The sequence below is a fragment of the Taudactylus pleione genome, unplaced genomic scaffold (assembly GCF_031769625.1).
Source record: "Taudactylus pleione unplaced genomic scaffold, aTauple2 ptg000041l, whole genome shotgun sequence".
NCBI lineage: Eukaryota > Metazoa > Chordata > Amphibia > Anura > Myobatrachidae > Taudactylus > Taudactylus pleione.
Window position 1 is genome coordinate 25892590 of NW_028284443.1, and position 16808 is coordinate 25909397.

The 16808-nt window shown below is 41.5% G+C and overlaps 1 protein-coding gene across 2 annotated transcripts in view; it reads left to right on the plus strand.

Moving 5' to 3' along the window:
- The window catches only part of IMMP2L (inner mitochondrial membrane peptidase subunit 2), a 1207428-nt gene that overhangs the window by 817971 nt on the left and 372649 nt on the right, over nt 1-16808 (plus strand). For both annotated transcript variants that reach the window (XM_088456388.1, XM_088456391.1), the window contains exon 4: nt 15202-15267. In XM_088456388.1, coding sequence (XP_088312514.1) covers nt 15202-15267 — 66 coding nt within the window. The remainder of the gene's footprint in view (nt 1-15201; nt 15268-16808) is intronic.

Consider the following 16808-nt stretch of genomic DNA (forward strand, 5'->3'; position numbering starts at 1 on the left):
GGCCCCCCTGCTGCCGGGGTTTCTATTTAAAAGCGTGGGGGGTTCCGGACACATCGCCGGGGCCGGGAGGATTGCCTGCCTTCCCGGGAGGTCGGGAGCGGCACCCGATTTTCGGGAGGCTCCCGACCAAATCGGGAGGGTAGGCAAGTATGATATGCACAGGTGCACCTACTGTAGTTTAATGAGAAACTATTTGTTTTGCGGCAACTAGATTTCCTTTTGTAGAGCAAGATTATAAAAATGAGACAAAGAGGAGCTAATTTTTGGCGGCATTTCTTCACTTAAATGTTGAAAATAAAATGCAAGGCAAGCAGCTTTTCTTATTATTTATTTACAGTACATGCAAAATCCGTACTCAGAGCGAACGGAAATGCAGGTGTTTAATAATTGTGTGTTCATGAATTCCTAGCTTTCTAGATTTAAGTATTAACAACAAGATGCAGCTGCAAAACGGATAAAATGTGCAAGAAAAGCAAATAATATTCCTAGAAGTGCTTTATTGTGAATAAGCCTAAAGTGTCTGAACATGATTCAGTGAAAACCTTTGCAATTGTCAATGAATTTTTTCATAGCTGAACAAATCGAAAAAGACTTCTGTAAAAATGAAAAATGTGCATCCAGCAAGTACCTTTTTAGCATTTACATACCTAACATTTTTGCTTCTTTGGAATGTCAGATTTGAATTTAATTTCAAATGAATTACATAATTTTAGCTTTGCCATTATAGAAACAGGGCACCTACCTAAATAATTTAATGATATGTATTCAAAGTGAATTTGTGGCTTTATAGTGAATTTATGATGACATTCTAAAAATATTCTGTAGGGCTTTTCCTTTTTAGAAAAATGAGGACGTGTATTAGTGGGAGATGCTACTTTAACTAGTTACTGTGGATAAAAAGAAATGTTTATTTGTGGAAGATGCTTAATGTGTTTGTATATGATAGCGGCATATTTACTAACAACTTTGGCTTACAGTACAGTATGGTTCCAATGTCCCTGATCGCAACGATAAGTCTAATTATTTTATTGTCACTTATTGCTGCATATTAGGAAAAAATATCTCACCAGGCAGCTGAGGTATACACAGCTGCCCCAAAGACGTGGGCCATCCTAAAAGTTATGGACCGTACACTCGGTCAGATCAGACAACGATCAGATACCTAACCTCCCGGGGGGTGCCTAGCCCTAAGTCCCCCCCCCTGGAACCCTAAACCTAACCCTCCCCCACCCCCCCGCGGCTGTCTGCGCCGGTCGCCTGGTTTACCTTTGAAAGGTAAGCCGGGTGTCGGGCTCGCGGCGTAGGAAAAATGATAGGCGTCTGGATTTCGACGCCTATCATTAGTCACCTGTCGGGATTGCACGGTCGGGAAGCCGGCAGTCGACATTTTGACCGTCTGTTTCCTGACTGCATACCGGCAGTAGGGTACGTGGAAGCTAAAACCTCTAGTACAGTGGTTTTCAAACTGGGTGACTCCGGGTACTTGCAGGGGTGCCTCGGGTTGGTGGTCTAGTACAAAATAAAATAATTTTTAGTCAGTGTGATAGGCAAAACCAGTGCTAATAGCTGGCAATTAAAAAATATGTGGACAAAAAGAAGCACAGCCCTGTCAACCACCACATAACTGTACCTAAGGGTGACATATAAGCACAATTTACTTCATTTAAATTTTGCTGAATTTCTCAATAAGAAAATTTTGGCCCGGGGTGCCTTGGGAAAAATGCTGATACTCTAGGGCGCCAAAAAGTTTGGGAACCACTGCTCTAGTGTAAAGGTTAGCCTCATGAAGTCATTGTGTATACTGGTAGTGAAGAAAAAATAAATAATGCGGCCCATACACTTTGCGATTTTTTTACACGATGTGGATGATTTAGATCGATTGTAACAATCAATCATGCACATCGTGTGTGGTTTTTGGCCATTTACGATTATGATGCGCGTCCCCGCCGTCGTAGATCTGCATCGTACATCTTATGGGAAAACACACATCATAGTAGTTTTTGTGTATTTATGATCTGATGTACGAGGTCTTGCAAAATCCCTGGCCACTCCCCTTCTCCAGTTTGAGATTGAGAGACAACAGAGCGGAGAACAGCTAGCAGCATTGTGCACATAGTGAACCTTGGCAAGTGAGTATTTATGTACTATACAGGCTACCCTGTAACCACTGTCCCACCAATGTTTATTCCTCTGGCACACTATTGCTTATACCACTGTGCCACCAATGTTTATTCCTCTGGCACACTATTACTTATACCACTGTCCCACCAATGTTTATTCCTCTGGCACACTATTGCTTAAATCACTGTGCCACCAATGTTTATTCCTCTGGCACACTATTACTTATACCACTGTCCCACCAATGTTAATTCCTCTGGCACACTATTGCTTATACCACTATGCCACCAATGTTTATTCCCCTGGCACACTATTGCTTATACCACTGTGCCACCAATTTTAAATTGTACCCTGGCACACTGTTGTTAATAGCACAGTGCCACCAATGTTTTATTGTACCCTGGCACACTATTGCTTATACCACTGTGCCACTGATGTTTAATTGTACCCTGGCACACCCTTATTTTTACCATTGTGCCACCAATGTTTTATTGTACCCTGGCACACTGTTGTTTATACCACTGTGCCACCAATGTTTATTTCCCTGGCACACTATTGCTTACACCACTGTGCCACAAATGTTTTAATATACCCTGGCACACTGTTGTTTATAGCACTGTGCCACAAATGTTTAATTGTACCCTGGCACACCCTTGTTTATACCACTGTGCCACCAATGTTTTAATGGTCCCTGGCACACTGTTGTTTATACCACTGTGCCACCAATGTTTATTTCCCTGGCACACTATTGCTTATACCACTGTGCCACAAATGTTTTAATGTACCCTGGCACACTGTTGTTTATAGCACTGTGCCACAAATGTTTAATTGTACCCTGGCACACCCTTTTTTATACCACTGTGCCACCAATGTTTTAATGTACCCTGGCACACTGTTGTTTATACCACTGTGCCACCAATGTTTATTTCCCTGGCACACTATTGCTTATACCACTGTGCCACCAATGTTTTAATGTATCCTGTCACATCCTTGTTTATACCACTGTGCCACCAATGTTTTATTGTTGCCATGGCACAACCTTGTTTATACCACTGTGCACCAATGTTTTAATGTACCCTGGCACACTGTTGTTTATACCACTGTGCCACCAATGTTTTATTGTACCCTGTCACACCCTTGTTTATACCACTGTGCCACCAATGTTTTAATGTACACTGTTGTTTATACCACTGTGCCACCAATGTTTATTCCCCTGGCACACAATTGCTTATGCCACTGTGCCACCAATGTTTTAATGTACCCTGGCACACTGTTGTTTATAGCACTATGCCACCAATGTTTAATTGTACCCTGGCACACCCTTGTTTAGATATTAAGGAGCATTTTTTTTATTATTTAATTTTAGAACTATTCAACTTTAAAAACTGTAAAACTGAAACCGTCATAAACATTTTCAAACAAACTGTGTTAAACCAGATTTTTATACAGTTTTGAATGTCAAAGGCTATATGTATATGTTTACGCAGTTTTTGTTTTTTATTTCACCAGAAATGACAAGTATGAGAAAACGGCAGTAAATAACGAGCTTCTTGGAGTTGTACAGGGCCCGTGAATACCTATGGAAAATTAAGACCAAGGATTATATGAATAAGCAAAAAAGTCTGCTGCTATTGACTAAATGGTAACCTTCAGCCTCAGGTATCATGACGAGGCAGCCGCCAAATGGGTCAAACTGAGGATCCAGAACTTGCGGACAGTTTATGTGAGGGAGAGGAAGAAGGAAACTGACTACAGGGCATCTGGAGCGGGGGCAGATAATATCTATTCTAGTATGTTCAAGTTGGTTGGTTTTTTTGGCCCGCAAAAAACTGTGTAGGTCACAACAGGCCATGACCACAGAATGAATTTTGTCCACACGAAGGTTTATAGCCGTATAGAGTATCCAGAACCGACTACACATAATTCCAAAAGAATTTTCAACTATGCGCCGGGCCCTGTATAGGCGATAGTTGAAAATGCGTTTTTCTATGGTCAGTCCCCTTTGTCCATACGGCTTCATTAAATGCTCATGAAGAGCAAATGCCTCTTCTGCCACAAACACATAGTTCAGGCTGTGCTATGTATCTGCAATTTTAGACAGTTGGTGGTGAGTCGTTCATAAAATTCCGTTAGCTTGAAGGAACCACCATCGGAAGCATGGCCATTTTTCCCCACATCAACAAAAATAAATTGGTAGTTGGCATTTACCACCGCCATCAGCACAATACTGTGAAAGCCATTATAATTGAAATAAAAGGAGCCGCTGTGGGGAGGCGGGATAATGCATATATGTTTCCCTTCAATGGCTCCTCCACAATTTGGGAAATTCCATCGACTTTCAAATTCATTGCCAATGGTCTTCCAGTCCTCCATCGATGTTGTAAACTAAAAAACAAAGAAAAAACTAATTAATTTAAAGAAAGACAATAAACTAACATTTTCATATCTCTCCTTCTTCATATAGTCTGCTACGTCGGATTTGACACAAGTGCAAGCCCACAGTTAACCAAGCCTGCTGAAGTTGTGCCAGAAGTAGTGGAGCCACCACGCCGTATCCAAAGAACGGCACACCGTAACCTGCCACTGCCAGCCCCTGATTCATGATTGCAGCAGGTAAAGCAGGCCCTAGCCAAACCACCAGATCAATTTGATAGTCTTGGTTCACATGTGGCCAACACTCTCCGTGGCATGGATGTGGATCAGCAACTTCACATCATCATGCAGAGAAAAAGGAAGCAACTTGAAAATTCTTCCAGGGTGATAAAGGAGCTGATACTCACCTCCGCAACCATTACGGGCCATGGGTATATGGAAGAGGCTTTATTTCCACCACCAAACTACCAGGACACTGCAAGAATGGCCCAAACACCATCCCAACCCATACCCCCCACCTACAGTACGCCTGAGGCATCCTACCCCTGAAAATCCTCCTCTTTAGAGGTGCTTTATCGTGCCATGTTGTCTGGGGTTGAGAAGGCACCCCATTTACAAAATTATTCTTAAATTAAACATTTAGGCAGTTTTTTGTTTTCCAATACCTGCTGCAGGATATAGGGTGCGGACGATGCGGTTTGGAGAGGGTGACCAAATGCATGGTGCAAGGGCAGATTGTGGTTTTCCGGGGTCCTTTATCTGCACTTTTGCCATGCGCTTCTTGCACTCTTCAACCCGTCATCTGACACACCCTATACCTTGCAGCTGACTATCTATTGGGCATCCAAAAACTAGTTGATGCCCATGTTATTTTCTGTGACATTTATATTTGTGTTCCTGTAAAGGGAAAAAAATTACATGAAGGAATATTTCCTAGCCACTGTATCAGCCAGTATTTAAAGCATGATATATACTAGTTTGGCTAATATAAAGACCATGTTGGTTTTGTTGTACCCCTAATAAACAGTAATGGTTACACACCGTTAAATACAGCCATGTTGGTCGTTACATACAGTATGTGTTTCCAAATAAAAAAATAAAAAAATGTACACAAAAATACATTGTTGTGTTTTTATCCACCTTGAAGTACTGGAACTTCAGGACTTTCACAATGGCCTCACAGGTCTCCGGGATGATGCGCCCCAACGCCTGGGCGGAAATGAGGGTCCCAAACTTCAGGTCTTTAAACGACCTCCCTGTAGCCAGGTACCTCAGGGTAGCCACCAACCTCTCCTCATCCGGAATGGCCATCCTCATGCTGGTGTCCTGCCTTCTGGATTTCAGGGGTCACCAGACGCAGCAGCTCCTGGAATGTGGCGTCATCCATCTGCAGGTAGTTGTGATAATCGTCCAGTTTGTTCTCCCTAATCTTCATCAGCAGTGGCATATGGGAGTGGCTTGCCCTCCTCGTCAGCCACTCCTTTGTCCAGCAAGACTGCATCCTCCTTCTCTCCTCAGGCCATACACCTTTCAGCCTCAGATAGCCATAGGCTAGCAAAAGCTTATGCCGATAGGAATCCATCAGAAAGAAGAATACACACACTTTGTAAAAGGCAAGCCTTCTAACAAAGCAGTACACACTAGCAAAGTACAGCGTTCAGCAGGGTATAAAACCAAGCCTCACTAGTCACTAAGCAGAGTGTGCACAGATCTAAAATGGATACTGCCTTTTATACCCCCTAGCTAAACCCTCCCCTATTCAAATTCCAGAAGATGTATTGTGAGGTGTTTAGCAATAAACTATGCATTGTTTACGATTTGAAATCGGAAACAACGCATCAGATCGTATGATCATATGTCCAATCGTACACCATTTTTACTCATTGTAGAGAGAATTTCAAAGGAAGAATTTCAAGGGCAATCGTACTACATATCTTACCAACTGAAAATCGCATCGTGTATTGGCCGCTTAAGAGGTTAAACAGACAGTTTAAACAGAAAATAATTAATATAGACTCTCTGTTAACAAACATGTGGTCAAGTGCACATAATGACACAGCTTACTTTCTCCACATTCCAAGCAGTTTATTAATGTCGCTTAAAAGGTGCAGTAGTTTGTGGTAAAGCTAGAATGATACCACATTCAAATTCAGTACTGAATATTAACAATATGCTATAATCATCTGAACCGTTTGTGGTTAAATATTTGTATTTAAGAATATTGTCAATGTACTATTATTGGGTCTTTTCGTCATCCCTTAATTTTTACAAAAGAGGGTGAAAATTAACATTTTACCATACTTTTGTAAAAATTAAGGGTCAGAGCTTTTCATTAACAGTATAACGCAGGAGACATCACAGATATCTCCTTGTTACAATACTGCCCCACGATAATTTTCACAGTTCCCATACTTTAGTATGGGGATGTGGAAATTGTGTAATTCATCAAGTTCCGGAAAAGCATTTTTTTCGGAACTTGTGAGTGATACTATACACCACTCTGAGATTGCATACAGCATCCGATACCATGCTCAAGCTGCCATTTACACAGCAGCTTGTGCAGCAAAGGGATCTATACGGAATACATTTCATTTACCCCCATAGGGGTGCCTAACCTCCCCCCCCAAGTGCCCAAACCTCACCCCCCCTTCCCCGCCGCCTAAACCTAAGTCCCCCGGGGGTGCCTAACCCTAACCTCCCTTTGGGCGTGCCTAACCCTAACCCCCCCCTTCCCCTAGCCTAAACCTAACCTCCCGGGGGGGTGCCTAACCCTAAGTCCCCCCCCTGGAACTATAACCTAACCCTCCCCTCACGGCTGTCCGCGCCCGGCATACCTTTGATCGGTAAGCCGGGTGTCTGGCTCCCGTTGTAGGTAAAATGACAGGCGTCGGGATATTGACACCTGTCATTTAACCCCTTGCCGGGATTAGACAGTCGGGAAGCCGACGGTCAGGATTCCATCCATCGGCTTCCTGACTGCTTCCCATCTATACAGATCCCTCCAGCTTGTTACTTACCTCCAGCAGCTCCAGGCTGTCACAGACTCTCTCCTGATGTCCTCCTGTGTAGCTGGATTGTACATGAGGTGGGTGGAGAAGGGACCTGTAGGATAAGACACTGACGGCCACGGGGGTGAGCGCCGGATCGGAAACAGGCTGGGGGGAGCAAGCAAGATCGGACACCATCGCCCGTTGTGAGGGCAGAGCCAGATCAGCCACTGGCGTGGGGGTCTTGGCCAGATCTGAAACCACCAGCCACGGGAGAGGGGAGCTGGATTGCACACCGACATGAGGGAAGAGCCGGATCGCACACCAGTGGGGGGTGGGAGTGTGCTGGACCACATTCTCAGCTCCCATTCTCGGTTGCTGCTAGCGGTAGGATGGAGGGAGGGGCGGTCAGATAAGATACTGATGGCTGCGGGGTTGGAGGGATGAGCGCCAGATCGGACACTGGCTGGGGGGGGCAAGTCAGACCAGACACTGGTGCCCGCTGTGAGGGGAGAGCCGGTTCGGACACCGGCGGGGGTGGGGTGGTGATAGCGTGCTGGACCACTGTCTAAACTCCCAGTCCCGACTGCTGCTAGCTGTGGGAGGGGGTTGGGCTTTGTGGTGTCTGGGATGAAAAAGAGGGGGGAATAGAGGGGGGGCGGCACAGTGTGAGGAAATCCTTGTGAATATCTCAGCTGCAGGGGAAAGTACCACCAGCGAAACAATCGGTAACATCGGACCCTTGCACACAGTTAAGGAAGCCCAGACCTCACTCAGGAATTGCTAACTTCTGCGCATGCTATGAGTCCTCAGGCTGCATGTGGTAGCACAGTGGCTAATTTATGCACACCCCTGCAACGGCATTGAGACGCACTGACATGCCTGCGTTTGCCCGACCACCCCCCATTACCACCCACAAATGGCACTTCCTGATAGTCACTTTGTAAAGAGTCTGTATAGACTCTTCCTACACAATTCTGACCGCAGCACCTGGCTCGGGCACGCGCGCTGTGATACATGCGCAGTGCAAATTAATCGACCGATTGCATGCATATACGCAACTGCGTTCCTTACTGAATCAGTCCCTGAGTCAGTCTCTGCTGTCACCCTACTAGCCTGCAGTTACACACTCTATAGATCTGCCTAGCTGCAGTGGTCTAAACTAAGTGTCTGACAGTGTTTCATGAGGTGTGGGGCTCAAATGCACTGCATGCAGTCCTGTGTATTGTGAGTTTAAATGCAGAGGTGTTAAAGTGAAAGTTATTATTCAAAAAAGTGCATTTATATTACACTATTATTGATAGCTGCAGCTAGGTGAATGGAGGGGACAGAGTTCCCGGCGGGGGGTCTTGGCCGGTTGCTGAGTTCCATTTCGGTTGCTGAGTGAGAAATTACTCTCATGCTGGCAGAATGGGAGTTATCACAGACGGACTGCATCTGTCACCGCCTGAAGCCTTATGCAGCACACCAAGCAATTATGTCTGTCTCGAGTCTCTCTTTTAAAAGTTCAGTGCAGTCAGTGCTTCAGTTTCTGCTTATAATAGAGCCTAATAGCAAAAATGGAGCAGAGACACATGACATTAGCGGACAGCCATGTGATCACTAGCTGCCCATACAGAGTGAAAGGATTGACTGTGGTTGGACAGCCTCCACTATGTCTGAGCACACGGAGAAAACTGGGCCAGGAGAAAATTAGACTGAACAGAATACAAATGGCAGGCAAGAGAGTATATGTAGATCCTGATCTAGGGGAGAGGGATGAAAAGTTGGTGAGTGGCAATCCATGTCCAGGAATGACACAGTACTGAGAGCACTGCTAATTAAAGTATTTCTGACTTTTTCCCATTCCCAACCCAGGCCCCAGAACCTACTGTAATATCAGGGATGTGCGGTGAGGTCAATGGATGGGGAGGTACTGGCTAGTATCAGAGCCAGATTTACACACACATATGAACCTGCCCCACTTGCACAAATCTCCCCCCCCTCACAGATTCTCCATAGCACAGATCCCCCTTACACATGTTCCTCACTAGCACAGAAGATCCCCACTGGCACAAAAGATTTCAACATGAAACACACACAGCTCTCCCCCTAGCAGCAGACCCTCCTCACCTTTTTCTCCTTTGTGTGTTTCCTCTGTCTGCATATTCCAATTTCCTTCCTTCCTGAATGCTGCTGCTGAGTTCCGAAGCCTGAGTACTTCCTGGACTGGTCACCTGATCATCAGAGGTGTCAATTAGAGCTCAAGGCATGCCCCCTCACAGTGAGGCATGCCTCCATTAGCTCTCATGGTTGCTTCAGGGCCCAGCACCCAGCTCCAGGCAGTGTCTGACCTATCAGAGGTGAGGCTGAGCTCTTGCTGCCTCATCTCTACTCTCTGCCTGTATTTCCAGGGAGTGCTGCAATTTTGGTGAGTATTGCCTATAAAAATGATCAGAATAATACAAAGAAGATATTTATAAAAACTTTGTAGTCTACCTTGACTGCACGTCCCTGCTTAATATTACCTTCAGCAACTGACTCCCACAAATGTAGCGAATGTTCTTTGTGGCAACAGAGCAATGGATTCCAATGTGTGTCACCACTGAACCTGCTGATACACCTTGCTGGGGCTATCGTGGCCTCTTTTGGGCCACTGATTATGTTTACTAGTGTGACCTGATTATACGGTGTTAATAGTTGGCTCATGTTTTTAACCACCTATCTTCCAGCTACATTTACCAGAACTGAATATTTACTATTTCAGTTGAAATGATTGCACTTGGAAATTAGGAGAAACAAATTGTTACATTGCTAAAGTCTGAATGACAAGTTAGTAATTTAAAAACCTCTGTAGCACTGCAGTTAAATGTAGACACTTAAAATACTGAAAGGCCTACTTTCTAGATAGAGGTTACAGCATTTACACGTTCTATAATAATTTTCACTGTAGGTAATAGACTTTTTCTAGGTGCAGGATACATCCTTTGCTTTTTTCAAAATAAATTTATTAATGGCCCTCAACAGTTTACTAAAACTTGTTAAATGCACCTCTTCCCCAGCTGAATTAATTGACTGTCCCTGGACTACATACTTAACACTTTATTTTTTCTATCTATATAAATTTAAACTACATGTGAACTTGTTTTGGATGTGGTTTAGGTGCAGACTTATATTGTTGGTGTTTTTGTTGTAATGTTGGTGATTGTGTGAGACTCGACAAAAGTCTGTGGATGGACCAAAACATTGACATGTACAGTTGAGCATTTGTAAAGTGCAACTTTATCCTGGTGTCCAAACAATACTATAAAAATTGGTTAAGTACTATTTTAAAGTTGCAGGTAAAATATTGTTTATTTGTACAGTAATAATGAGTGGCATAAATACATAAAGTACACAGACACATATACTTATAGAGAGAGGCTCGCTGTGTTAGATTATTCCTTTGGAGGGCAGATGAATACTTGTGGGGATGTACAGTAGGAATCTTCATTGAGGATGGAAAGAAGAAAAAAATCTTAGCATAACCAATTGACAAATACCCACCTATTGAGCATTACTTTGACATTCCTTGCTGAAATCTGTTCATTAAATGAGTAAAGTTTCATTACAAAATCTTTAATTTAACACTTTAATTAAATTACTCTAGCTAATCCTACATTAAGCCCTTTAGAAGGAGCATAATTTATATAGAAAAGGTTCCCTGGAGCGACTTTGATAAATCAAAGTTTTAAATGTACGATATTATTATTGGCAAAAAGTGACCGCACAGTGATTGAATATTCTCGACTCTGATTTAAGATGATGCTCATTGAAGGTCATTAAAGTTATTGCTGAGTGGGTGTGAATTAATACTGAGGTCAGTAATTAGGTTACATAGCATACATGCTAATCTACTGTCATTGGCTATGGATGGACTTTAGAAGGCTACAAAAGTAATACCAGATCTTGGGCGACTACAAGCACTGATTTAATGGATGCCTTGCATTTAATTTTATTAGTATATATTATTATCATCTATTCCTATTTTGGAAAAAGTGTGTTGTGATTGTGAGATATTATATATGTTTTTATTACACTTTAACTGCAGTTACATTTTTAACTTTAATTATAAAAAGATGACTATGTCCTTAAGAAGTGCAGATGTGGAGATACAGAGATATTGATACTGTATATCAATTTACCAGTATTTATGATTCTAGAAACTGGTCACATAACTACTTACTGTAAATGGAATAAACAGGTTCTGATTTCAGCCATCCTGTTGAGATGACATTACATCCTATGCTAACACTCAGTAATTCTGATCACGTTAAGATGTGCAGTCTAATTTTCTATGCAGCAAGAAAAATTATTTTCTAATTTCTTTCTCATTGTACTGTAGATTAAATTTAATTTGCAAAAATGGATCTAATATTTTAAAATTTACTTTTCTAATAAATCAATGTACATTTTGGTTCACATATACATGCATGAGTCACATATTCATTATAGCATTATTAAAATTAAATTATTTTAAATTAAACACAAATGCTGAATCTGACCTGAGTTATGGCAATCCATTTGATCTCCTGGTGCCTGCTGTTGTTACTCCAGTTCATATACTGTACAATAAATACTTTGAATTAAAAATGGCATACTTGGATTTACTAATAAGGGTCCCACAATTCTTAGGCTGGGTACACACGTAAAGATTTTCTGTCCACCCATCCAACTAGTTGATTGGTTGGAATGAAAATCTGGTAACGTATGGGAGTACATGATGATCAGCAATTTGCTTCTAAATGCCAGAAAACAGATGAAAATGGTTCTTCAGACAAGTTTCTTCAAACAACAATTTTTGTCCTTTTTCCGGCATTGGGGAGCAAATTGCTGATTGTCATTTGCTTTCATACCTTACCAGATTTTCATTCCAACCAATCAACTAGTTGGATGGTTGGACAGAAAATCTTTATGCGTGTACCCAGCCTTACTGCAGGCTGGCGTCACACTACTCTTCACGCTATTATTCTTGCTAAAGCAGTTTGTTTTTTTTATCATACAGTAAGTGTGTTGCCTGTCAACCTCTGCAACACAGCAGGGTATCTACAGGGGAGTTTCCAAATGCTTAATTTTAGTGCAAGTGTTACCAGCATATGAAAAGGGCATAATTAGCACTAGTAAGCATAATTAGCACTAAGAAGCCATAGTCTGCCTTAAACACAGTGGCCCTGTATTACTGGTAATTTACTGGTAATTATTATATTTTATCATTTTATATTCTACTGCTATTATCCTATAAATATATTTATTTAATGTTTACTCTATTTTTATGTATGCTTGCTTATGCAAATGTAAATATTTTAATAATAACACAGATTAACTGATTCATAGTCCTACACACATTTCTTAACCAGTGCACCGTATATAATCTTCAATGAACCACACAACAGACTCGGGGTGGGGGGGGGGGCTCGGGGGGAGATATATCAAGCAGTCAAGTGGACATGTGGAGAAGTTGCCCATATATTTATTTTTATTTTTCCTATTCATACATACTGACAGTAATATAGATAAAAAGCAGAATTATTAGATCTGAGGTAAATTGGTCATCCATTATTCTGGCTGAAGGATTTCTCATTCCCTCTTAAACATTCATTCCTAACATGCGGGAGTAGTAGTAGACACTAATCTAGCCTTTTACAAAGGTTTTTTTCTGTCCATTTTAACAGTTATATGAGAGAAACAGAGAATGAAACTACGTCCTCCATCTGTCAGCGCTGAGGTAAAATCTGCATCAGGCAAGCTGATGCACTCACAGCCGATCTCAGGTGCCCTTGTTACCTGCTAGTGCATGTGACCTGCTGCTGTGCGCATGCACCGCTTTCCTGTAATTATGGCAGGGACTGAAAATTCCTACATGGATCCTATGTCGTCTTCTCTGCCTTTGTGAAGCACAGTGGGCATAACACAAAGAAATAGACTGAACTAGCTGACTTCTCCACACAGAGGCCACGCAGCACATCTGCACCATATTGTTCCTGTCTGCCATGGGATGACAATGACTCCTGGTTACAGTAATTAAAAATACATGTATTAAGAGCCCTAAAAAGTGGAGAAGTTGCCCATAGCAACCAATCAGCTTCTAGCTAGCATTTATCAAGTACATTCTATAAAATGGTAGGTCGAAGCTGATTGGTTGCTATGGGCAACTTCACCACTTGTCAACTGTTTACCCAGCTTGATACATCTCCCCTATGTAGGAAAAGCTGTTGGTACTGATCTACAGGAATACCCTCCTACCCCTGCATTTGCCTATGCACAGGTGAGTATTCTTTTTTTTGCAGCTTTGTTTACATAATAAATTGCACCCAAAACTGAATTTTTAAACTTTAGTATGTAGATGCAGAATTCTCTTGACACAGTCTCCCAGGATACAACCACTTGGCTGTAGTCCCTAAAGGATGGGTTGTGAGGAACAATGCTGAAGTCGAGGGGTTGGAGGAGGTATCTGAGGCAAAGCTGAAGTTGATGGATTTGAGAAGTAGTATTGTGAGGAACAAAACTAAAGTTGTTGATTAGGCAAACAATACAAACATTTTTAAAGCACCAGTAGAAATAATACCTACCTTAGCTAATGCAAACCTTGTTGGGAGTGAGGGTGCATTCTAAAGGCTACATAATGGTCTCTTAGATCTGATTTTCTTGACTTTTAGCAGAAGTGCTGAGTTTTCAGTGTTTTATGTATAAGTATTGTATCATCCATTATCCTTTTTCTATATAATGTCAGTGTTGACAGTGCACTGCCACCTTTCACCCATAGTCAGTATTGGAGCAGATCCTCATATATATATTTATTTTGCTATAGAGCACACAGAAGGAGGGGTCACTTGTCATGACCATCTGTTATATTGTTTTTTATTCCCTTGGGTGGCACATGGGGCTCTTTGAAAATGTTGCTATGGGATCAATAAACGGCTAGTTACTAAGGGCCTGATTCAGAGATGGACAGTATTGTACAGCCACATGGAAGCAGCTGTGTGATACCGTCCAAGTAATATTCTAATGCAGCAGTAGGTGCCTGTAGGAAAAAAATGCCTCCTGTCGGCATCTGCAATCCGACTGCTATGTACGAAGAAGTAGCATCGGATCAACAATTCAATTAACGGTTGTGATTGCCACAGTGATCGCCCATCTGAGTAAGTCAAGTTTACTCAGAATGTGCAACATACCTGCTCAGCCGGGGTCAGGATATATAGCAATTTATCGTTCGTTGATCGAACAAACAATATATTGACAAATGTTTACCCAGCATTACTTTGCAACTTTTCATTGTTATTTTTGGTAACTTGTTAGAGTGTGCATTATGGATTCAAATAAGTGCAGGCCATATGGCTGTCTATGGGATAATTTTAACACCTGTACTTCCAGCAGAGTGCTCCCATTAATTGTACCAAAACTTTGGTATTAAGAATAATATTTATTCTGTTAATCAGATTGATTTGTAGCTATTCAATACAATGATATTGTAATCTGTAATCAAGTGCCATACAGATCCTGTATATAATAATATCATTAGGTCTTACATTTTTCTTCATTATAATCTGGCGTCACTTTAAAACCATCTAAACTGGATTGATACAATGTCAACAGAAGATTGAAGAACCTATTTCAGTATTGTCTGCATTATTGAGCATTTCTTCATTTTTTCCCAACGCTTCATTAATCCCTGATTACATGATCATATATCCATTTTTTTTTGCAGGTCTCCAAAGAACCCAGAACAGAAGATTATTAAACGAGTGATTGGTCTGGAAGGAGACATTGTAAAGTAAGTTGTAAGACGAAGATAGATGCTGCTATTCACTATGCTTTCATATAACAACACATTAAGTGTATATCATGTTTGATTGAATACATGCTTCTTACTCTAAGGACAAAAGGACATAAGACTTTTCTTTTAGAAAATGTACAGTATTATCAAAGAAATAGGAAGTTTAAAATATTAAATATAGTTGCAAAAAAAGTTTTTTTTTAAATCATATTACTTCATCAACTTTGCTAATATGGTATATAAAAAATGTATGCATTACATGTGTAGATTACATCAATGTTCACATAATTTGTACTCTTTACATTTTAAATATTTTGATGGAAAGTGCCAGATACTTTGATAGCAGACAATATTAGAGCTGTAATTGTGGATACTATAGTTCCAGCTGCCAACTGTCCAGTAAGCTCAGACAGTTCTGTTTACCTACAGTATCAGAGTGCTGGAGGTATTCTCCACAGACAAGGTGAAGACCACAGCTGGCATATGTGTACAGAATGAGTTTGAACACAAATGGCCAGGAGCAACTATTGAAATAAGTCGGGTTTGGAGATATTGGTGTTCTGCTTGGCATAGAATAAGGAGGAGTGTTGTTGGTAAAGATGTTAGATGCTAGACAGTTTTGTATTACAGTACATCTTTGTCAGGGCTATGACCCAACTCAGAGTGTTATCTGCTACCCCCTTTGTCCGTGCTATGACGTATTTTCATTCCTATCAGGACTTGGCAATGACTACAACTACTCAGTTGAGTCATACATACCCTTTGTCCCGCTTTTTTTCTGTGTAGTAGGATTATAGCACCCCAATTATATTGATAAGGAGATAAATGTGCTAGGGGATTGGGAAGTGAGAGAATTGCATTAGTACTGAATGGAGATATCTAAAAGCAGACTGCCTACGAGGTGTGGCTATTGAATAAAAGATTGTACTTGTAAAAAATAAACCAAACATTGACCTTAATCTATCCCAAACTGTCTTGCAAGTGTCACCCCTCTCGCACAGATAGTTTGCTGTCACACAGCGTTCAAAGAAGTTGTGTTTTTCACGTGAGTGATAAAAATGCTTAGTTCAAAAGTAGAGCAACATGTTGAATTAAATTTTTTAGGTAAACTGAACAAAACACCCACCAAATCTTTCCGTATGCTAACCAAGGCTTACAGGGCAAATTGTATGACACTTGCACGTGTGTTTGCATGGCACAAAGGTTTTAGTCATGGTCGTGAGGATGTCAAAGATGATGAATGTCTTGGAAGGCCTTGCACATCAAAACCAAATGAAAATGTGGGAAAAAAATTTGAAAATTGTTTGAATTGACCAACGACTTTGCATCCGATAAATCAACATTACTACAGAAATGTTCTAGCATCTTTGTGGGAAAGAATCAAAAGAAAGAGGCCAGAGTTGTGGAAAAATGGTTTCATCCTCCATCAAGACAACGCACCAGCCCACACAGCTCTCTCTGTGAAGCAGTTTTTGGCCGAGAAGCAGATTGCAGTGCTAGAACACCCTCCATACTCGCCAGACCTAGCACCATGTGAC